General features: G+C 44.5%; 2 protein-coding genes across 2 annotated transcripts; both read left to right on the top strand.

Moving 5' to 3' along the window:
- Nucleotides 1-782: 782 nt before the first annotated feature.
- LOC127321677 (ras-related protein RABE1c) lies at nt 783-4225 on the top strand. Its single transcript, XM_051350706.2, has 9 exons — nt 783-931; nt 1022-1152; nt 2763-2835; nt 2949-3049; nt 3196-3261; nt 3350-3447; nt 3572-3634; nt 3709-3801; nt 3879-4225. The coding sequence occupies exons 2-9, from the start codon at nt 1080-1082 to the stop codon at nt 3954-3956; spliced, it is 645 nt and encodes a 214-aa protein (XP_051206666.1). The 5' UTR covers nt 783-931; nt 1022-1079; the 3' UTR covers nt 3957-4225.
- Nucleotides 4226-22215: 17990 nt separating this feature from the next.
- On the top strand, nt 22216-23982 carry LOC127321683 (uncharacterized acetyltransferase At3g50280-like). Its single transcript, XM_051350715.1, has 2 exons — nt 22216-22305; nt 22410-23982. Exon 2 carries the CDS (start codon nt 22426-22428, stop codon nt 23809-23811), a length of 1386 nt encoding a protein of 461 aa, XP_051206675.1. The 5' UTR covers nt 22216-22305; nt 22410-22425; the 3' UTR covers nt 23812-23982.
- Nucleotides 23983-25141: the final 1159 nt, after the last annotated feature.

Raw genomic sequence — 25141 nt, forward strand, 5'->3', positions numbered from 1 at the left:
GCTACACATGACTATGTGACGCCCGTGCCTGCGGCACCACTCTCCCAGCCGACGTGGCGCCCTCGACGCTGAGCTGGTGCGCCGATCCGACGTGGCAGGATGTGTGGCGCCGCTCCCATCGGCGCCACACATGCACTTATAATTGCCCAAAACCTATTGTAAGACAAATCGTCTGGGACTTAGCCGTTTTGGCGAGGCTCTTTGTGTGGCGCCGATGCCACGAGCGCCACACATCCACTTAAGTGTGGCGCCCGAGCCGCCCCCAGCCCGACCCTTTTCTTCTTTCTCTTCTCTGTTTCTTCAAGACAGGCGGCCGGCGGTTCCTCCTCCTCCCCCTCTCCCCCCACCAAATCGGCCACGATTTCGTCAGATCCGACCGACCAATCTCTTCCCCATCCATTCCTTAAGGTAATCCCCTTCGAATCCCTCACATTCATCCACTTATTTACACAAAGAGCCTCGCCAAAACCGCCACACATTCTGCCACGTCGGATCGACGCACCAGCTCAGCGTCGAGGGCGCCACGTCGGCTGGGAGAGTGGCGCCGCAGGCACGGGCGCCACACTGGGAGGGACGCCACACAAAAGGGTTAGATGGGTGAAATAGTTTGCTCGGAGGTCAATCTATGCTATAGTTGCAACAAAGAGTTATTTTTGTGTAAATCGACCCGGTCGGTGGTGTGGCGAGGGAAGAAGCAGTGTCTTCCAATCCAAGTGACTGCCCAGCCTGACGCAGCACGCACCACCCCACCATCGAAACCGAAACACGAAAACAAAACAAAGACACGCTCTCGAAATCAAAGGCACCACCATTTAACCCCGTCAAAACAAATTCGCCGTCTCCTCTCGCCTCCGCCTCGCTCCTCCCCCCAGATCCGCCACCGGCCGCGCCTCGATCCCCCCCTCCCCTACCCACCCCCCTCGTTCCGCCGGTAAGCGCGCCGATCCCCCCGCGCAGTCCCCGCCTCGGGCGACGCCGGCCATTTCTGACCTGACGGCGGCTCGATTTCCTCCTCTCGCAGGTCGGGGGATTGGCGGAGGCGCCGATCGACGGGTAGGAGGAGGGCGCGCGCGCGCGACATGGCTGCGCCGCCGGCGAGGGCCCGGGCCGACTACGACTACCTCATCAAGCTCCTCCTCATCGGGGACAGCGGTCAGTGCCCCGCCCCCCCTCCCTAGATCTCCCACCCTATCACCCTCGTTCGCGCTGCTGTGTTGTGCTGCGCGCGCGCCGAGCGTGCCTGCTCGCCGTGTCGGATCGCGGCCAGATTAGGCATGTGCACGAAGCGGATCTAGGGGGGGATTCGTCATCCCTTGCTGAATTCGCGCGTTTAGGAGCCGAAATGCGCGCCTGCCCTCAATTCCATGCTGATTATCCGCGTGAAGGCAGCTGATGCTGGTTTTGGGTGCGGTACGTTGATGACGTAGTCACATGCTGCCTGCCTAGCATAGCACGCGTTAGTTCCTGATGCAAAATCGGGAGAGGTCTGAGCCGCTACAAGGCTGAGGAGAAGCGGTAGGTTGCGTGCTCCTGGATGAACATTTCAATTGGGAAATTGTTTGGTTGGTTGGAGGAGCGTTGGAAATGGTCCACCTCCCGGGATGGTGCTTTCACACTCCTTGCTCTGTAGAATATTAAACACGGCAACCAGCTGTTTAAACATTGAGACCCAATGCTTGACTTTACAATGCCAAGTTGAGTCTATCACACACAATCATTTGGCAGTTTCCTCGTTTGCTGCTCTTGCTCTAGGGTGAAGAGGTTAAGAATGTTTAGCTTGAAGCGTAAGTTACTTTAGAGGATGTAAAGTATACCTTATTTGGTGTTATGTGTCTACCTAGTAGATGGCATAGATTTGTGGCACTGCATTACTGAGCTCAGACTTGATAAAGATAGCGGTAGATGGAAGTTCTTACCGTTGATAACCTTGAAACGTTTCATGCCCGCTGCTGCTTAATTGAGAGGTAGCTTGGCTTTATCATCTGTGATTGTTTGTATAGTTTACAAGGTCATACCTAGAGCGCCACGTAATCCTTTAGTGGAGCTTTCCTTTGATGCCCCTGTTGTAGGGTAAAGAGGTTGACTAAATAGCTTGAAACGTAAGTTACTTTGGAGGATGTAAAAGATGCCTTTTATGTGTTATAAAGTAACATTGAGGTAGCCTTGACTTTATTGTCTGTGATTGTTTGTATAGTTTACTAGGCCATGCTGAGAACAGCAAACATAATCCTTCAGCAGAGCTTTCCTTTGCTGCTCCTGTTTTAGGGTGAAGAGGTGAAGAATAAATAGCTTGAAACATAAGTTACTTTAGAGAATATAAATTATAGCTTAATTGGTGTTTACTAGGCCATATGGAGAATGGCACGCATAATCCTTCAGCAGAGCTTTCCTTTGCTGCTCCTGTTTTAGGGTGAAGAGGTGAAGAATAAATAGCTTGAAACATAAGTTACTTTAGAGAATATAAATTATAGCTTATTTGGTGTTTACAAGGCCATATGGAGAATGACATGCATAATCCTTCGGCAGAGCTTTCTTTTGCTCCTCCTGTTGTAGGGTTAAGATGTTAAGAATAAATAGCTTGAAACATAAGTTACTTTGGAGAATATACAAGATGCCTTTTACGTGTTATATGCTGGCATGTGACTAGCTAGTAGATGACGTAGATTTGATGGCACTGCTGATTGGTGATTGAGATAGAGAGAGTTCCTTGTTGTGACTATTTTCTGATAATAACTCTTCTTTCTCCACTTTTCCATGTCTAGGTGTTGGCAAGAGTTGCCTCCTTCTGCGGTTCTCTGATGGCTCCTTCACTACCAGCTTTATTACCACAATTGGGTTGGTATTTTTTTGTGTTAGGAAGATTGTTTTACTACTAATGTCTTATATTGAGTGGAAGCTGGGCACTTTCTTATTCTGCACTATACTAATTCTTGCATTGGTTTGTGCAGTATTGACTTTAAGATCAGAACAATAGAACTGGACCAGAAACGTATTAAGCTACAAATATGGGATACAGCTGGTCAAGAACGTTTCAGGACTATTACTACTGGTATATATAATGCTTGCTCTTATCTGCTGGACTATTTCTGTGGACTATTTCTGTGAAGTTATATGCCATTGTTATTGACAGAAGTGGAGAAGCCATACATTAAAATCTTCTAACCAATTGAACTTCATTACCCTATTTACTTGCAGCGTATTACCGAGGAGCCATGGGCATCCTGCTTGTTTATGACGTCACGGATGAGTCATCTTTCAACAGTACCGTCTTCTTACCCATATCACCCCAAATACTTCCATTTTGAATTTTGTTTTGCCTTTGTTGACCTTTTATTCACTCAATATACAGACATAAGGAACTGGATCCGGAATATCGAGCAACATGCATCCGACAATGTCAACAAGATCTTGATTGGCAACAAGGCTGATATGGATGAGAGTAAAAGGGTACGCCTCATGAATTCCTGTTTTCCTCTAGATCTGGTATTCTGTATTATTTGACTATGGTTTACTCTGCATTATAATATCGAGTCCATTAGTTTGATGATCTATTTTTCAATTGTTGCATCAGGCTGTACCTACAGCGAAGGGGCAAGCTTTGGCTGATGAATATGGCATCAAGTTTTTCGAAACTGTATGTTGCTTGTTGAGTTTATTGACTGTTGCAGTGGAGAAGTTGTTCTAATTTTGTGGTGTACTGTCTTTCAGAGTGCCAAGACGAACCTCAACGTGGAGCAAGTTTTTTTCTCCATTGCCCGCGACATTAAGACGAGGCTTGCTGAGACCGACTCCAAGCCCGAGGTACGGATAACTGTACTCACTTATGTCCCAAGCTCAATCCTGTTCAATCTTCTGAGAGATTTGTTCTTGCTTTGTAGGACAAGACCATCAAGATTAACAAGACAGAAGGCGCCGACGCACCGGCAGCTTCGGGATCTGCTTGCTGTGGCTCCTAAGGAATTGCTGGGTCCCGATGATCATTGTTTATTTGACATCATTCAGTTCCTGCTTGTCTGTTATAGGAAGAATGTCAAGAAGAAAATTATGACTTATGATACAGATCTGGTTGTACTTATATTTGCCTCCCATTCTTTGAAGCAACTACCCTTGCTTTTGACGTAGCTGTTGCAATTGCTGGGAGCTATTGTACGCTGGATTTCAGTCCGTTGAACCTCGCTACAGTGTGTAATGATTTCAATCCATGCTGTTGGCCTGCTTTGGTTTCTTTCGAGTAAGCAATGCATGGAATAACTTATTGTTGCTGTGGTGTGAACTGTGATGCTGTTCTTGCTTGCATGCATAGCTGTGATGAGAATGAGACTGCCTATTTTGCTGAATGTCCTTCACATTTTGTGGCCTTCAGATCAACAATGCATGGAATAACTTATTGTTACTGTTATGTTCTAAAATTTGCAATAACATCTTTCTAAGATTGCAAACTGTTATGTTCTACAGTTTCAGGCCTAGTGATGTAGTATAATTTAAGGTGATTGATATAGTACTCAAATTCTAGGCTGGGAAAATTCTGGGGAGATGCATGGTGTGGAGCGTGGACATACTCCCCTCAAAGAAAAATTTCCTAGACGTCGAGACTTGTAATGATCTGGGTTATCTCTGTAGTTGTAATGGATGTCAGAAGGTGTAATCTTAGTTTCAGGAGTTGGCTGGAAGTGAAATTGCAACTGGAACATGAAGAATTTCAAGATATTGTGTTGTTGGTAACTTCAAATGTAGAACATGATAAATCTAGATAGAAATGGACCAAATCTGGGGAAATTACTTGCTCCTTCAGAAACGGAGGGAATATACTACTCCCCAGTTTCTAGATATATAAGCCATATAATTGTAGGTGTCTAGATATATAAGCCATATACCATTTTAAGGAATAAGGCGTCCCCTTTTTACGTGCTTTTTGTTTGACCAAAAAATACTTTATAAATATATAAAGAGTGTTTGTATGAAATTAGCATCATTAGAAAGTGCTTTTCAGTACGAATTCAACGGTGCTAATTACATATAATAAAATTAAACTTTTATTGCTCAATTTTTATGGTCAAAGTTCGTCTTGAATCACGCGTGCGCCTTATTACTTGAAACGGAGGTAGTAATTGTTTGAGAAAAATTCTAGAATATAGGGTATATTACGCTTGCACCACCTATCTAGACAATATTCTTAGGGATTTGAGTACTTTCCTTATCTTACTCATCTATTTTCTCATGTCAACTGTCCAGAATTAATCCCGTCTATACCTGATGTAACTTTACCTACATATGCGTATTAATTTTTCTGTCAAAAAACTATGTAGCTTATATTTAGGAACGGAGGGAGTAGTATTAAATCGATGTACGGTCACCTTTGTTGCGGTGAGGTTGACAGATCTTTCAAACACTTGCAAAGCAAAAAAAAAGTTCATTGAATATCAAAATTTAAATGTAGCTTATCTTACAATTACTCTGTCGGTCCCAAATTACATGTCATATGTTCATCTTGGTCAATGCAATTACAACTACTTATATACTAAAATACTAAAATACGTCTAGATATTTTTTTTTGCGAATAGGACACTGACATTAAAAGAAACACCGAACAGTACAAAGCAGCTCAAGAAAAACGAAAATTACAACGAGATCCTTGAGAAGCCCTTCATCTTCAACCTCCAGACCGTGTCGAATGCCAACTTCCTCATGAAGAGGAGACAATAATGTAAATACACCCAAGAGTGGTAGAAGCTTCTATTGGTCCGCAATGGAGGTGACATTCTGCGGAGCAATGCTCGCGGCGGCCCATGGTTCAGCTCCTCTCATACGAGCTGAAGGACGTGTGAATGATGCTGCAAGTGGACATCGATGAAGATGGAAATGATCGTGAATCCTGACCTGAGGACGAAGTGAAGCTATTCACTTAAGAACGAAGTCATTTTATTGATGATGATCACATACTGGCTAATTAGAGCATGTACAAAAGGATAGCGTCAGATTTTCCTTACATTAATCACGTAGAATTTTTGTTTTGTTGGGGGAAAGAAAAAGTAGAAACAGAAGGTTATCTTCCCTTAACAAAAAGACGATCTCTTATGAAATAAGAGAAGACTATTTTTTCTTATTGTACGACTTATCTTCCCTAGTCACATATTTTACTACACAAAATTATTAATTCTCATTTATTGTAAAGGATGACAATAAGAGATAATACATTATACATCAAATATTTATTGTCTTCTCTAGATGACGTGAACTACTAAGAGAAAATATGTCTTCACTATCATTATAAATGACCTTAGTTTGTTTTTCTTTCAATCGCATGCTTCCCGTAAACACGCAATATGCGGTCCGATGTTTTATTTTCCTTGCATGAACCAAGAACGCTGCTGTTCCTTTCAAATCTACGCCACCTCACCACCGCCGTTCTAGGCATCGATGCCCCAGATTCCCTCTAGTACCCCTCTCTCTATGCGTCACTCGCTTAGCCACCGGTCCCTGCCACCATTCCAGGCACCACCACTACCCTAGATCTCCTTCCTCAACCTCTCTATGTGCATGATGACGCTACCTCGCCGATGTGGATTGTGCGAGGTTGACGAGCTGATGCGAACGATGGCGGTGTGGTGCTTCAAGGGGTTGGCGTCGATGTTGGAAAGGACCACCGATCACCACCGATGATATCTTGGAGTTTTGTTAATATCTTTTTTCTGCAATTTGTATGTGTATTTTGTTGAAATTGTTGTTGTAAAAAGTTCCTAAATTGTGTTGTAAACATCCAAAGATTTTGTGTCAATCATCTTCGGCATTGCTAATTTTTGTTGTGAAAGTTGAGAAATTATGTAGTAAATATCCAAATATTTTTGTGTGAGTCATCTTTTGCATTTTATGATGGGGATTTTGGCTTGAATGCTGCCAGTGCTATATTTTGTTGTAAAAGTTGAGAAAATATGTAGTAAATATCCAAAGATTTTGTGTGAATTATCTTCGGTAATTTTCTTATGTGAATTTTGCTTCAATGCTACAAGTGCTAATTTTGTTGTAAAAATCGAGAACTTTTGTTGTAAATATCTACAGATTTGGTGTGAATCATCTTTCAGTTTTTTCTGATGTGAAATTTGGCTTCAATGCTACAAATTCTATTTTTTGTTGTAAAAGTTTCTGAAATTTGTTGTAAATATCAAAAGAATTTTTGTCCATCCTCTTTGGTATTTTGTGGGAAACGGATGTATCGGTCCATGCCCGAGCAATACGCTTCACGCTGAAGAGGTGGGAAGTAGACAAGCATGGAAAGCGACGTTTTTGGGAGAGACGTGGGTGACATCATGTGGAAAGCAACATATACTGAATGGGAGGATCGAACGGCCTCAGCTGGACCATCCAACGACTCGTGGACGACCGATTTTCACCCCCCAAATCGGTCGGCCGACATTTGGCGGTCACCCTTATGAAAATCAATTACTTCTGGACATGTAAATAGTTGTTTACTCATTGTGCAGCAATGGACGCGGTCACTTGACTAGTGTTCATACTACAATCTAGAGAGCATCTTGCCAAGCAGCAGTCCCTATTCATTTATTTAGGAGATGGTGATACCAATAGCCATTTTACTTGCTTAGAGCATCTCCAGTCGCGTCCTCAAACTGTCCCCAAAGGGATTTGAAGCGCGGCGGACAAAAAAACGTTCCCAGCCGCATTCCCTAAAGTCTCTTTTCGTCCGGCGAGGCCTGATACGGTGACCGGTGCCCTGAGCCCGTCCCCACCTCACAGGGGACGCTCCGGGGACGCCGGACACAACGAAAAGCGAGGCGGGGAGTGTCGGGACCGAAGCGTCAGCGACACATTGAAGTTTAACCTAACAGTCGCCTACCTCGCGACGGAAGTTATTGGCGCGCAGCGACGCTGCAGTTCCCGCAGAGGCGCCGCGAAGCTTCTCGTCGCGCCTAGCTTTGCGTGCCGGCTTTAATGAGCGCTGATGCTGTCCAGGACTGGCGCGTGGTTGACGAGGGAGGAAATAGTGGAGCTTCCTTCGTTCCCCGGCAACGGCGCCAGAAAATAGCTTGATGTCTACGCACACTCCTTTTCCTGTAGACAGTGTTGGGCCTCCAAGAGCAGAGGTTTGTAGAACAGTAGCAAGTTTTCCCTTAAGTGGATCACCCAAGGTTTATCAAACTCAGGGAGGAAGAGGTCAAAGATATCCCTCTCAAGCAACCCTGCGATCACAATGCAAGAAGTCTCTTGTGTCCCCAACACACCTAATACACTTGTCAGGTGTATAGGTGCACTAGTTCGGCGAAGAGATAGTGAGATACAAGTGGTATGAATGAATATCAGCAGTAGTAACGGTGCCAGAAAATACTTGACTGTCTACGGCGACAGAAAATAGCTTGCTGGCGTGCAGTAGTAATATTGCAGGAAGTAGAGATGCAGCAAAACAGTAAACAAGCAGTGATTGCAGTATTTGGAAACAAGGCCTAGGGATCATACTTTCACTAGTGGACACTCTCAACATTGATCACATAACTGAATAGATAAATGCTATACTCTACACTCTCTTGTTGGATGATGAACACCACTAATTGTGTAGGGCTACAAGAGCACCTCAATGCCGGAGTTAACAAGCTCCACAACATTCGATATTCATATTTAAATAACCTTAGAGTGTATGATAGATCAACACAACTATACCAAGTACTAACATAGCATGCACACTGTCACCATCACACTATGAAAGGAGGAATAGATCACATCAATACTATCATAGTAATAGTTAACTTCATAATCTACAAGAGATCACAATCATAAACTACGCCAAGTACTACATGATGCACACACTGTCACCATTACATCATGGAGGAGGAATAGAGTACTTTAATAACATCACTAGAGTAGCACATAGATTAATAGTGATACAAAGCTCATATGAATCTCAATCATGTAAGGCAGCTCATGAGATCATTGTATTGAAGTACATAGGAGAGAGATTAACCACATAGCTACCGGTACAACCCTTAGCCTTGATGGAGAACTACTCCCTCCTCATGGGAGACAGCAGCGGTGATGAAGATGGCGGTGGTGTCGATGGAGATGCCTTCCGGGGGCACTTCCCCGTCTCGGCGGCGTGCCGGAATAGAGACTCATGTCCCCCAGATCTTGGCTTCGCGATGGCGGCGGATCTGGAAGGTTTCTCGTACCGTGGCTTTTCCGTCTCGAAGATTTAGGTCAGGGGTCTTCTTATAGGCGAAGAGGCGGAGTCGGAAGGCTGACGGGGGCGCCACACAATAGGGGGGCGCACCCCCCCTCTTGGCCACACCGGCCACACATGTGGGCCCCCTGTGGCTCTCCTCTGGTCCCTCTCGGGTGTTCTGGAAGCTTCGTGGAATTATAAGATGCTGGGCGTTGATTTCGTCCAATTCCGAGAATATTTCCTTACTAGGATTTCTGAAACCAAAAACAGCAGAAACAGAACGGCACTTCGGCATCTCGTCAATAGGTTAGTTCCGGAAAACGCATAAAATCATCATAAATTGTGAACAAAACATGTAGGTATTGTCATAAAACAAGCATGGAACATCAGAAATTATAGATACGTTGGAGACGTATCAGCATCCCCAAGCTTAGTTCCTACTCGTCCTCGAGTGGGTAAACGATAACAAAGATAATTTCTGAAGTGACATGCTACCAACATGATCTTAATCATACTATTGTAAATCATATGAGATGGATGCAGCGATTCAAAGCAATGATAAAGATAATGATTAAACAACTGAATCATATAGCAAATACTTTTCATGAATAGTACTTTCAAGACAAGCATCAATAAGTCTTGCATAAGAGTTAACTCATAAAGCAATAGATTCTAAATAAAGGCATTGAAGCAACACAAAGGAAGATTAAGTTTCAGCGGTTGCTTTCAACTTGTAACATGTATATCTCATGGATAGTTGTCAATGCAAAGTAAAATAATAAGTGCAATAAGTAAGCATGTAAGAATCAATGCACAGTTGACACAAGTGTTTGCCTCTAAGATGGAAGGAAGTAGGTAAACTGACTCAACATTAAAGTAAAAGAATGGCCCTTCAAAGAGGGAAGCATTGATTGCTATATTTGTGCTAGAGCTTTTATTTTGAAAACATAAAGAGAGCATAAAAGTAAAGTTTTGAGAGGTGTTTGTTGTTGTCAACGAATGGTAGTGGGCACTCTAAACCCCTTGCCAGACAGACCTTCAAAGAGCGGCTCCCATGAAACATTTTTATTTTTGGGTAGCACTCCTTCCAACCTTTACTTTCACAAACCATGGCTAACCGAATCCTCGGGTGCCTGCCAACAATCTCATACCATGAAGGAGTGCCTTTTTATTTTAGTTTTATTTAGATGACACTCCTCCCCACCTTTGCTTTCTCAAGCCATGGCTAACCGAATCCTCGGGTGTCGTCCAACAATCACATACCATGGAGGAGTGTCTATTTTTTGTAAAATTATGAAAGTTAATTAATTGAGGCTGGGAACCCCATTGCCAGCTCTTTTTGCAAAATTATTGGATAAGCGGATGAAGCCACTAGGTGAAAGTTGCCCAACAAGATTGAAAGATAAACACCACATACTTCCTCATGAGCTATAAAACATTAACACAAATAAGAGGTAATAACTTTTGAATTGTTTAAAGATAGCACTCAAGCAATTTACTTTGGAATGGCAGAAAATACCATGTAGTAGGTAGGTATGGTGGACACAAGTGGCATAGTTTTTGGCTCAAGGATTTTGGATGCATGAGAAGTAATCCATCTCAATACAAGGCTTAGGCTAGCAAGGTTGTTTGAAGCAAACACAAGTATGAACCTAAGACAAAGAAAACTTACATAAGAACATATTGCAAGCATTATAAGACTCTACATTGTCTTCCTTGTTGTTTAAACACCTTTACCAGAAAATATCTAGACCTTAGAGAGATCAATCATGCAAACCAAATTTTAACCAGCTCTATGTAGTTCTTCACTAATAGGTGCAAGGTATATGATGCAAGAGCTTAAACATAATCTTTATGAGCACAACAATTGCCAAGTATCAAATTATTCAAGACATCATACCATTTACCACATGTAGCATTTTCTGTTTCCAGCCATATAACAATTAACGAAGCAGTTTCAACCTTCGCCATGAACACTAAGAGTAAAGCTAAGAACATTTTTGTCCATATGCAACAACGGAGCGTGTCTCTCTCCCACACAATGAATGCTAGGATCCAATTTTATTCAAACAAAACAAAAATAAAAACAAACAGACGCTCCAAGTAAAGTACATAAGATGTGACGGAATAAAAATATAGTTTCAATAGAAGAAACCTGATAAATTGTTGATGAAGAAGGGGATGCCTTGAGCATCCCCAAGCTTAGATGCTTGAGTCTTCTTGAAATATGCAGGGATGAACCACGGGGGCATCCCCAAGCTTAGACTTTTCACTCTTCTTAATCATATATCATCCTCCTCTCTTGACCCTTGAAAACTTCCTCCACACCAAACTCGAAACAAACTCATTAGAGGGTTAGTGCATAATAAAAATTCACATGTTCAGAGGTGACACAATCATTATTAACACTTCTGGACATTGCTCAAAGCTACTGGAAGTCAATGGAACAAAGAAATCCATCCAACACAGCAAAAGAGGCAATGCGAAATAAAAGACAGAATCTGTCAAAACAGAACAGTCCATAAAGACGAATTTTTTAGAGGCACCAGACTTGCTCAAATGAAAATGCTCAAATTGAATGAAAGTTGCGCACATATCTGAGGATCACACAAAAAATTGGCAGATTTTTCTGAGTTACCTACAGAGAACCCTTCCCAAATTCGTGACAGATAAAAATCTGTTTCTACACAGAAATCCAAATCTAGCATCAACCTTCTATTAGAGACTTCACTTGGCACAACATTGCAATAAAATAAAGATAAGGAGAGGTTGCTACAGTAGTAACAACTTCCAAGACAAAACAAAACAGTAGCAAAATAAAGACATGGGTTATCTCCCAAGAAGTGCTTTCTTTATAGCCATTAAGATGGGCTTAGCAGTTTTAATGATGCACTCGCAAGAAATAAGAGTTAAAGCAAAAGAGAGCATCAAAAGGCAAATTCAAAACTCATTTAAGTCTAACCCACTTCCTATGCATAGGGATCTTGTACACAAATAAATTCATGAAGAACAAAGTGACAAACATAAGAAGATAAAACAAGAGTAACTTCAAGATTTTCAGCGTATAGAGATGTGTTTTAGTATCATGCAATTTTCTACAACCATATTTTCCTCTCTCATAATAATGTCCAGTAGCATCATGAGCAAATTCAACAATATAACTATCACATAAAGCATTCTTATCATGAGTCTCATGCATAAAATTATTACTACTCCCAACATAAGCATAGTCAATTTTATTAGTTGTAGTGGGAGCAAATTCAACAAAGTAGCTATCATTATTATTCTCATCAAGTGTAGGAGGCATAGTATAATCATAATAAAATTTACTCTCCATAGTAGGTGGCACCAAAAGACCACTATCATTATAATCATCATAAATAGGAGGCAAAGTATCATGAAAGTAAATTTTCTCCTCAATGCTTGGGGGACTAAAAAGATCATGCTCATCAAAACCAGCTTCCCCAAGGTTAGAATTTTCCATATCATTAGCAACAATGGTGTTCAAAGCGTTCATACTAATATCATTGCTACTAGCATGCAAATAAGGTTCCATAGGTTTTTTAATTTCGCAGCAAACAATCCATGTCTTAACTCAGGAAATAGATTAAAAAGCTCATAGTTGCTTTCCATTATGCCAAACTAGTGATAAACAAGAAACAAAAAGATGCAATTGCAGAATCTAAAGGAAATAGCTTCGAGCACTTACAACGGTACCAGAAAATAACTTAGTTACCTGGGACCAGAGTGTGAGTGCCTTTTACCTTTCCTCCCCGGCAACGGCGCCAGAAAATACTTGATGCTGTCCAGGACTTGCGCGTGGTTGACGAGGGAGGAAATGGTGGAGCTTCCTTCGTTCCCCGGCAATGGCGCCAGAAAATAGCTTGATGTCTACGCACACTCCTTTTCACGTAGACAGTGTTGGGCCTCCAAGAGCAGAGGTTTGTAGAACAGCAGCAAGTTTTCCCTTAAGTGGATCACCCAAGGTTTATCGAACTCAGGGAGGAAGAGGTCAAAGATATCCCTCTCAAGCAACCCTGCGATCACAATGCAAGAAGTCTCTTGTGTCCCCAACACACCTAATACACTTGTCAGGTGTATAGGTGCACTAGTTCGACGAAGAGATAGTGAGATATAGGTGGTATGAATGAATATGAGCAGTAGTAACGGCGCCAGAAAATACTTGACTATCTACGGCGATAGAAAATAGCTTGCTGGCGTGCAGTAGTAATATTGCAGGAAGTAGAGATGCAGCAAAACAGTAAACAAGCAGTGATTGCAGTATTTGGAAACAAGGCCTAGGGATCATACTTTCACTAGTGGACACTCTCAACATTGATCACATAACTGAATAGATAAATGCTATACTCTACACTCTCTTGTTGGATGATGAACACCACTAATTGTGTAGGGCTACAAGAGCACCTCAATGCCGGAGTTAACAAGCTCCACAACATTCGATATTCATATTTAAATAACCTTAGAGTGCATGATAGATCAACACAACTATACCAAGTACTAACATAGCATGCACACTGTCACCATCACACTATGAAAGGAGGAATAGATCACATCAATACTATCATAGTAATAGTTAACTTCATAATCTACAAGAGATCACAATCATAAACTACGCCAAGTACTACATGATGCACACACTGTCACCATTACATCATGGAGGAGGAATAGAGTACTTTAATAACATCACTAGAGTAGCACATAGATTAATAGTGATACAAAGCTCATATGAATCTCAATCATGTAAGGCAGCTCATGAGATCATTGTATTGAAGTACATAGGAGAGAGATTAACCACATAGCTACCGGTACAGCCCTTAGCCTTGATGGAGAACTACTCCCTCCTCATGGGAGACAGCAGCGGTGATGAAGATGGCGGTGGTGTCGATGGAGATGCCTTCCGGGGGCACTTCCCCGTCTCGGCGGCGTGCCGAAATAGAGACTCATGTCCCCCAGATCTTGGCTTCGCGATGGCGGCGGATCTGGAAGGTTTCTCGTACCGTGGCTTTTCCGTCTCGAAGATTTAGGTCAGGGGTCTTCTAATAGGCGAAGAGGCGGAGTCGGAAGGCTGACGGGGGCGCCACACAATAGGGGGGCGCGACCCCCCTCTTGGCCACACCGGCCACACGTGTGGGCCCCCTGTGGCTCTCCTCTGGTCCCTCTCGGGTGTTCTGGAAGCTTCGTGGAATTATAAGATGCTGGGCGTTGATTTCGTCCAATTCCGAGAATATTTCCTTACTAGGATTTCTGAAACCAAAAACAGCAGAAAACAGGAACTGGCACTTCGGCATCTCGTCAATAGGTTAGTTCCGGAAAACGCATAAAATCATCATAAATTGTGAACAAAACATGTAGGTATTGTCATAAAACAAGCATGGAACATCAGAAATTATAGATATGTTGGAGACGTATCAGCATCCCCAAGCTTAGTTCCTACTCGTCCTCGAGTGGGTAAACGATAACAAAGATAATTTCTGAAGTGACATGCTACCAACATGATCTTAATCATACTATTGTAAATCATATGAGATGGATGCAGCGATTCAAAGCAATGATAAAGATAATGATTAAACAACTGAATCATATAGCAAATACTTTTCATAAATAGTACTTTCAAGACAAGCATCAATAAGTCTTGCATAAGAGTTAACTCATAAAGCAATAGATTCTAAATAAAGGCATTGAAGCAACACAAAGGAAGATTAAGTTTCAGCGGTTGCTTTCAACTTGTAACATGTATATCTCATGGATAGTTGTCAATGCAAAGTAAAATAATAAGTGCAATAAGTAAGCATGTAAGAATCAATGCACAGTTGACACAAGTGTTTGCCTCTAAGATGGAAGGAAGTAGGTAAACTGACTCAACATTAAAGTAAAAGAATGGCCCTTCAAAGAGGGAAGCATTGATTGCTATATTTGTGCTAGAGCTTTTATTTTGAAAACATAAAGAGAGCATAAAAGTAAAGTTTTGAGAGGTGTTTGTTGTTGTCAACGAATGGTAGTGGGCACTCTAAACCCCTTGCCAGACAGACCTTCAAAGAGCGGCTCCCATGAAACATTTTTATTTTTGGGTAGCACTCCTTACAACCTTTACTTTCACAAACCATGGCTAACCGAATTCTCGGGTGCCTGCCAACAATCTCATACCATGAAGGAGTGCCTTTTTATTTTAGTTTTATTTAGATGATACTCCTCCCCACCTTTGCTTTCTCAAGCCATGGCTAACCGAATCCTCGGGTGTCGTCCAACAATCACATACCATGGAGGAGTGTCTATTTTTTGTAAAATTATGAAAGTTAATTAATTGAGGCTGGGAACCCCATTGCCAGCTCTTTTTGCAAAATTATTGGATAAGCGGATGAAGCCACTAGGTGAAAGTTGCCCAACAAGATTGAAAGATAAACACCACATACTTCCTCATGAGCTATAAAACATTGACACAAATAAGAGGTAATAACTTTTGAATTGTTTAAAGATAGCACTCAAGCAATTTACTTTGGAATGGCAGAAAATACCATGTAGTAGGTAGGTATGGTGGACACAAGTGGCATAGTTTTTGGCTCAAGGATTTTGGATGCATGAGAAGTAATCCATCTCAATACAAGGCTTAGGCTAGCAAGGTTGTTTGAAGCAAACACAAGTATGAACCGGTACAGCAAAACTTACATAAGAACATATTGCAAGCATTATAAGACTCTACATTGTCTTCCTTGTTGTTTAAACACCTTTACCAGAAAATATCTAGACCTTAGAGAGATCAATCATGCAAACCAAATTTTAACCAGCTCTATGTAGTTCTTCACTAATAGGTGCAAGGTATATGATGCAAGAGCTTAAACATAATCTTTATGAGCACAACAATTGCCAAGTATCAAATTATTCAAGACATCATACCATTTACCACATGTAGCATTTTCTGTTTCCAGCCATATAACAATTAACGAAGCAGTTTCAACCTTCGCCATGAACACTAAGAGTAAAGCTAAGAACATTTTTGTCCATATGCAACAACGGAGCGTGTCTCTCTCCCACACAATGAATGCTAGGATCCAATTTTATTCAAACAAAACAAAAATAAAAACAAACAGACGCTCCAAGTAAAGTACATAAGATGTGACGGAATAAAAATATAGTTTCAATAGAAGAAACCTGATAAATTGTTGATGAAGAAGGGGATGCCTTGAGCATCCCCAAGCTTAGATGCTTGAGTCTTCTTGAAATATGCAGGGATGAACCACGGGGGCATCCCCAAGCTTAGACTTTTCACTCTTCTTAATCATATATCATCCTCCTCTCTTGACCCTTGAAAACTTCCTCCACACCAAACTCGAAACAAACTCATTAGAGGGTTAGTGCATAATAAAAATTCACATGTTCAGAGGTGACACAATCATTATTAACACTTCTGGACATTGCTCAAAGCTACTGGAAGTCAATGGAACAAAGAAATCCATCCAACACAGCAAAAGAGGCAATGCGAAATAAAAGACAGAATCTGTCAAAACAGAACAGTCCGTAAAGACGAATTTTTTAGAGGCACCAGACTTGCTCAAATGAAAATGCTCAAATTGAATGAAAGTTGCCCACATATCTGAGGATCACACAAAAAATTGGCAGATTTTTCTGAGTTACCTACAGAGAACCCTTCCCAAATTCGTGACAGATAAAAATCTGTTTCTACACAGAAATCCAAATCTAGCATCAACCTTCTATTAGAGACTTCACTTGGCACAACATTGCAATAAAATAAAGATAAGGAGAGGTTGCTACAGTAGTAACAACTTCCAAGACACAACAAAACAGTAGCAAAATAAAGACATGGGTTATCTCCCAAGAAGTGCTTTCTTTATAGCCATTAAGATGGGCTTAGCAGTTTTAATGATGCACTCGCAAGAAATAAGAGTTGAAGCAAAAGAGAGCATCAAAAGGCAAATTCAAAACTCATTTAAGTCTAACCCACTTCCTATGCATAGGGATCTTGTACACAAATAAATTCATGAAGAACAAAGTGACAAACATAAGAAGATAAAACAAGAGTAACTTCAAGATTTTCAGCGTATAGAGATGTGTTTTAGTATCATGCAATTTTCTACAACCATATTTTCCTCTCTCATAATAATGTCCAGTAGCATCATGAGCAAATTCAACAATATAACTATCACATAAAGCATTCTTATCATGAGTCTCATGCATAAAATTATTACTACTCCCAACATAAGCATAGTCAATTTTATTAGTTGTAGTGGGAGCAAATTCAACAAAGTAGCTATCATTATTATTCTCATCAAGTGTAGGAGGCATAATATAATCATAATAAAATTTACTCTCCATAGTAGGTGGCACCAAAAGACCACTATCATTATAATCATCATAAATAGGAGGCAAAGTATCATGAAAGTAAATTTTCTCCTCAATGCTTGGGGGACTAAAAAGATCATGCTCATCAAAACTAGCTTCCCCAAGCTTAGAATTTTCCATATCATTAGCAACAATGGTGTTCAAAGCGTTCATACTAATATCATTGCTACTAGCATGCAAATAAGGTTCCATAGGTTTTTTAATTTTCGCAGAAAACAATCCATGTCTTAACTCAGGAAATAGATTAAAAAGCTCATAGTTGCTTTCCATTATGCCAAACTAGTGATAAACAAGAAACAAAAAGATGCAATTGCAGAATCTAAAGGAAATAGCTTCGAGCACTTACAACGGTACCAGAAAATAACTTAGTTACCTGGGACCAGAGTGTGAGTGCCTTTTACCTTTCCTCCCCGGCAACGGCGCCAGAAAATACTTGATGCTTGTCCGGGGCGGCGCGTGGTTGACGAGGGAGGAAATGGTGGAGCTTCCTTCGTTCCCCGGCAATGGCGCCAGAAAATAGCTTGATGTCTACGCACACTCCTTTTCACGTAGACAGTGTTGGGCCTCCAAGAGCAGAGGTTTGTAGAACAGCAGCAAGTTTTCCCTTAAGTGGATCACCCAAGGTTTATCGAACTCAGGGAGGAAGAGGTCAAAGATATCCCTCTCAAGCAACCCTGCGATCACAATGCAAGAAGTCTCTTGTGTCCCCAACACACCTAATACACTTGTCAGGTGTATAGGTGCACTAGTTCGACGAAGAGATAGTGAGATATAGGTGGTATGAATGAATATGAGCAGTAGTAACGGCGCCAGAAAATACTTGACTGTCTACGGCGACAGAAAATAGCTTCTTTGGCGTGCGATAGTAATATTGCAGGAAGTAGAGATGCAAAGAAACAAGAAACAAGCGATGATTGCAGTATTTGGAAACAAGGCCTAGGGATCATACTTTCACTAGTGGACACTCTCAACATTGATCACATAACTGAATAGATAAATGCTATACTCTACACTCTCTTGTTGGATGATGAACACCACTAATTGTGTAGGGCTACAAGAGCACCTCAATGCCGGAGTTAACAAGCTCCACAACATTCGATATTCATATTTAAATAACCTTAGAGTGCATGATAGATCAACACAACTATACCAAGTACTAACATAGCATGCACACTGTCACCATCACACTATGAAAGGAGGAATAGATCACATCAATACTATCATAGTAATAGTTAACTTCATAATCTACAAGAGATCACAATCATAAACTATGCCAAGTACTACATGATGCACACACTGTCACCATTACATCATGGAGGAGGAATAGAGTACTTTAATAACATCACTAGAGTAGCATATAGATTAATAGTGATACAAAGCTCATATGAATCTCAATCATGTAAGGCAGCTCATGAGATCATTGTATTGAAGTACATAGGAGAGAGATTAACCACATAGCTACCGGTACAACCCTTAGCCTCGATGGAGAACTACTCCCTCCTCATGGGAGACAGCAGCGGTGATGAAGATGGCGGTGGTGTCGATGGAGATGCCTTCCGGGGGCACTTCCCCGTCCCGGCGGCGTGACGGAACAGAGATTCCTGTCCCCCAGATCTTGGCTTCGCGATGGCGGCGGCTCTGGAAGGTTTCTCGTACCGTGGCTTTTCCGTCTCGAAGATTTAGGTCAGGGGTCTTCTTATAGGCGAAGAGGCGGAGTCGGAAGGCTGACGGGGGCGCCACACAATAGGGGGGCGCGGCCCCCCTCTTGGTCGCGCCGGCCACACGTGTGGGCCCCCTGTGGCTCTCCTCTGGTCCCTCTCGGGTGTTCTGGAAGCTTCGTGGAATTATAAGATGCTGGGCGTTAATTTCGTCCAATTCCGAGAATATTTCCTTACTAGGATTTCTGAAACCAAAAACAACAGAAAATAGGAACTGACACTTCGGCATCTCATCAATAGGTTAGTTCCGGAAAACGCATAAAATCATCATAAAGTGTGAACAAAACATGTAGGTATTGTCATAAAACAAGCATGGAACATCAGAAATTATAGATACGTTGGAGACGTATCAAGCGCCACCGCTCCCCCGCCTCCCTCCGGCCTATAAAAAGGGATGCTCTCTTATCGTCCCTCTCACACACAAACCCTAGCGCCTCTCTCCCAACCCTAGCCGCCACCATCTCAAGAGTCGACTCCATGGCTGGTAGAGACGGAGGCCGAGGTCGCGGCCGTGGTCGTGGCCGCGGCAGAGTTGCACGCTCGCTGTCGCCTGGGACGCCATCGTCTTCATCGTCGGATCTGCAAGAGGAGGAGCGGCGGGTGGTGTTCAAGTTCATCGTCGTCCTCAAGGGCGACCCACACGCCATCCAGAGGCTGCCGGACACGTTCGCTGACTTCGTTGCTGGCGACGAGTCGGGCTCTCTGCATCTGCGGGAGGCTGCATGCGGCTGCTGCCGGTGGATCATGGACGTGATCTACGACGCGCGCAGCAAGTTGTACCTCCATATCGGCTAGGAAAAGTTTGCGCGGTACCACCGCCTCGAAGCCGGCTTCGTGCTCATGTTCTCTTACCTTGGCAAGGGGACAAGGTATTCGACGAGACGCGCTGCCGCAAGCACTACCACGGCGACATCGCCGAGGAGGACGACGACTGAGTGTCATTTATTCGCAGCGAAAATATGCACAGAGGTTTCTGGTTGTTCTTCCTCGAAAGAACCAACAGGGGCACCGTCAACAACTGGATTTTCCAGTTTGAGTGACTGTGTGTCTGCGAGTGTTCTTTCTTGACAGCGAACAAACGAAACCTGCAATGAACGGCCTAGTTATGTTTAGTTATTTTGCAATGTTTTTTTTTTTTTTGAACAGGGGGAGGGACCCGAAGGTCCCAGGACTGGCATTAATAAACAAAATTTTTACAATACTGCAGGAAGGACCAGAAAGAAAAGGAAATTACAACCATGTCCTTCCGATTTGCACAAAGGACCCTAGAATAAAATTCAAAACGCCATCGGGTCCTCATGCCCATCCCGACCTCGCCGGCGATGCTATTGCCACCATCGTCAGCCGCGTCCTTGCCGACAAATGGCAAGGTGAAGAGGGCCTCCCGCCGGAAGTTGAAGGAGGGGGCGAGGAACGGATCCGGCGAAGCCTGAAGAAGCCGGAGAAACAGCCGCGCCACCCAAGAAGCAAGCCGGATTGGATTTTGGAGTTCACCATGAATCCAGCTGCAGGAGAGGTCGTCGCAGTAGCAGATGCAGAGACGAAGTCGCCAACGCCAGTCAGAGAAGGAGCTCGCAGATGCAGAGCCTCCATAGCACCTCGCAGGCAGAAGTCGATGAAGACGACCAGGCTGCGCATCACCACTGCTTCTCCCCTGGCCACCACGGCAAGCAAGAAGAAGCTGCAGCTTAGCAACCGCCAGCCGCACGCTGCATCGACAGAGAGGACCGGATCCTCTTCCAAGATCCAAAATCAGTACGCCGTGCTTCAGCTCCTCCTCGCCACCAAGGCCGGCCAGGAGCAAAGCAAGAGCGCACCTAGCAGATCCGCGAAGAAGCCCCACCTCGCCTCCACGGCCGGCCAGGGGCGCTCCATCTTCACTGCCGAGGGAGAAAGAAGAACCAGCCGCCGCAGATTTATTGAAGAAGACGGCTCCACTCCTCGCCACCTCTCCCTCCGACCATTGGAGCAGAGAGAGAGCAAGCAGCAGCCCTAGATAGATCGAGATCCGGCGGCAAGGATCTCGACCACCGCCTCCTCTACAGGGCATCCGCCCAATACGGTGGCAACTGCCACAAACAAGCAGAAAAACCTACAGATCTACACCTAATCTACTCCGGCGCCCTACCTAGACCAACTCCGGCCAGCTAATCCGGCGGAGCGGCCGTCGGCGGCCCGGTCAAAAGAGGAGGAGAAGCAAGGTTACTGTAGATGGCTTAGAGCTAGGAGGGGGGAGAATGAGCCGTGTCCAATGCACATAGTTGCAATGTTTTATATTTGTGTCAATCATGATTCAAACTATGTATTAGTTTGTGGAAAACCATGTTCCAAATTATATCTTCGTGTAAACCACAATTTCAATTATGTATTAGTTTATGGAATGCTTTTTCTCTTTATTGAAGTAAAAATGAAAAAAAATATTTTAATGTTTGGGGGTGGTGCTTGGGGATGCGGTTGTGGAGCGACGTTCCTAAATGCGACACGAACGAAACACATTTTCCAAATGCTCGATCCGATGCCCTTTTAAGGGACTGTTCGGGACGCGACTCTTATTACTTGCTTATTTGCTCATGCTGATCGTGGTCTTCACGATACCGAAGTTGCCGACTTGGCTTGGCAGTGAATCCGATCATGTCAACTATGCAGATGCAACAACTCTAAACTGATTATATATTTCTCGAGGTGATTCTGTTTAAAAGGAAATCGAGGTGATTTGTCAGGTTAAATTCAATAAGAACCGTTCTATGAATTGGGAGTATTGCGTCTCTAAGACCATGTACTATGTAGGCAAAAAGCGATTCAAACAAGCCAAGGAACCGGCTCGATACATAGCAGGGCATCGATACTTGTTGTCAGACAAAAAAAGCGACTCGTAATGTTGGTTCGGCTCAAAGCGATTCAAGACCTTAGAATAGAATATATAGACTGACATCAGAGGAAAAGAGGAGCAACCAGGCCATCGGTTCCAAGGAAACTGACAAAGAGATAGGATTTTTTTATGAAAAAAAGGGGCCCATGCCTCCTGCCACAAGCGGCTCATACATAGTAGCAAACTTGGATCGATTCGTTCTTTTTCTTGAACCGCATATACATAGTGCATGGCCTAAGAAATTTATATTGAAATTTTGCGTGGAATATTTCATCCGCAGATCCAGCTGTACGCATATGGAAGAAGCAGGAGGCGCCGCTGCCACCGCCCGGATCGTGTCCCGGCGAATGGTCCGGCCGTCGAACGGGGACGCGCCGCCGCCGGAGGACATCCACCTAACGCCATGGGACCTCCGCTTACTCAGCGTAGACTACATCCAGGAGGGCGTCCTCCTGCCCGTATCTCCCGCCGGCGGCGACCGCCTCGTCGGCAGCCTCGCGTCGTCCTTGGCGCGCGCCCTGGGCAGGTACTACCACTTAGCCGGCCGTCTCGCCGTCGACGAACGCGGCGACGGGACCGTCACTGTCAGGCTGCTCTGCACCGGGGAAGGCGCCGAGCTGGTCCACGCGACGGCGGCCGGCGTCGCCGTCGCGGACCTCACCGGCTCGGTGTACACCCCGTCGTCCCTGGTCTGGGCCTTGTTCCCGCTGAACGGGGTGCTTGGCGCGGACGCGGCCGTCGATTCGCTCCCCGTGCTGTCGGCGCAGGTCACCGAGCTCGCCGACGGCGTCTTCATCGGAGTGTCGTTGAACCACTCCGTCGGCGACGGCTTCGTCTTCTGGGAGTTCTTCAACACCTGGTCGGAGATCAACCGAGGAGGAGAAGGAGGCATCGGCGACCTGAACGAGATCTGCGCGCGGGTGCACAGGAGGTGGTTCATCGACGCCAGCCGCGTGCCGATCCCCTTGCCGTTCAGCAAGCTGCAACACGTCGTCCGGCGATTCGAACCCCCGACGGTACAAGAGTGCTTCTTTACCTTCTCCAGCGCAAGCATCAGGGAGCTCAAGGCGAGGGCGAACGAGGAGATGGTCGGCACGGCCACCGCCACCATCTCCTCCCTCCAGGCCCTGCTCGCGCACCTGTGGCGGGCGGTGTCCCGAGCTCGGCGCCTCCCGCCGGCGCAGGACACGTCCTACACCCTGGCCATCGGGTGCCGAGGGCGCGTGTGCGGCATACCGCCGGGATATATGGGTAACGCGCTAGTGCCCGGCACGGCGAGCTGCACCGTGGGCGACATCCTGGACAGGGGGCTGGGCTGGACGGCGTGGCAGCTCAACCGCGCCGTGGCGTCGTTCGACGAGGCGGCGATGAGGGAGTGGCTGGAGAGCTGGACCAGGGAGCCGCAGTTCCGGTACTTTGGGAGCCTCATGTCCGGTGGCGCGGCGCTGATGACCGGGAGCTCGCCGCGGTTCAACGTGTTCGGGAACGACTTCGGGTGGGGGAAGCCGACCGCCGTGCGTAGCGGCCGCGAGGGGAAAACAGATGGAAAGGCGACGGTGTACCAGGGGCCGGAGCAGGGAGGGAGCATGTCGCTGGAGGTGTGCATCGCGCCGGACGCGATGAAGAGGCTCATTGCTGACGACGAGTTCATGGACGCCGTCGTGAGGGTGCCGCCGGCATGACAGGACTGATCAAATTGAACTTTAACCTTTTGTATTGCATCATCGACCATCGTTCAGTCTCATTATTCAACAGTCTAGCTGTGATGGATCATGGCAAACAAAGGTGTTGCAGGATGAGAGCTGTTAATTTGGACTTGTTTTCTCTGGATCATATATTGCATCCATCAGGTACGAACTGTGGGCTTGTGGAGTAGTGTTTATTCTTTAAAAAAAATACGAAAATTCCACCAATCTATTAGTACTCATCAACAACAATACAAGGAGACCCAAAAATAATATTGTTACAAATAGGTCATTCGACCACACAGCGACGACTACGGACACTAGCGTGAGGCGAAGGTGCGCAGCCGTGCTCGTCCCTCCATCACCGGAGCCAGGCAAAGAAACAAACGAGAAGTCGTCGTGCTAAGGCACAAAAGACCAGCGCACCCGAGCAGCAACCATTACCAATGATAATAACCGAAGATCAGAAGGGACTGACCTAATACCGCACCAACGAACACGAAAACTGACTGAATCCCAAGAGATCCACCGTACACTCGAATCCACGCGCCCTCCGCCGGCACTAGACGCACCACTGGAGCGAGGATAGAGCGGGGAGGAGCTTATTCCGACTTCAGGATGTAGCATCCGCCTCATCATTCCGAAGAAGACAATGGAAACAAACTAAACGAAGAATTAAAACCTTCCTGCCAGCAAGACGTTGCGGTACGCCCTAAGGACACCGGAGGCAGAGCGTACCGATAGCATCACCAAAGAGAGGGACGAAACCTTAGATGGGTTTTAGAGGCGCCCCATGATCGCCTCCTGTATCTTCTCCTGCCCCGTTGATGATGACATTTAGTTGATAAATTCTTGCTTACCATCTGAGGAAACATGCATTCAGTTGAAGAGAATAGAAAGCTAACTTTGCTAAAAAAATAGGTTATTTGGGCATTTACAAAGTTTGCTTACAAATTAAACCAATGTGTTTCAACATTAGTGCTTGTTTATGCAATGCAGAAGCTTAACAAGGTATCTCTCATATACAAATAAGCAGTCAGGCCTAAGAAGAAGTTTGATTTGTTTCTCTAAGCACCTTTTATTGCAGGTGGCCATGGGTTGGTCAGAACAATTCTAGTGTTAGTATTGATAGATTTTCACTGTTAGTGTGCGTCACATGAAATCCGCTAGCATTTTTATGTGAATTTTATTCTAACGAATTCGGCACTTCTGTTGCTAGCTACTCCGGTACTCAACTGTGCATGATGGTCTAAGGTGAATTTCTGATCTTTATATGTCGTTCATGTGATGGGAGCATGCCCCTTCCCCGAGCAGTCAACCATATTGC

The sequence above is a fragment of the Lolium perenne genome, chromosome 1 (genome assembly GCF_019359855.2).
Source record: "Lolium perenne isolate Kyuss_39 chromosome 1, Kyuss_2.0, whole genome shotgun sequence".
Lineage (NCBI taxonomy): Eukaryota > Viridiplantae > Streptophyta > Magnoliopsida > Poales > Poaceae > Lolium > Lolium perenne.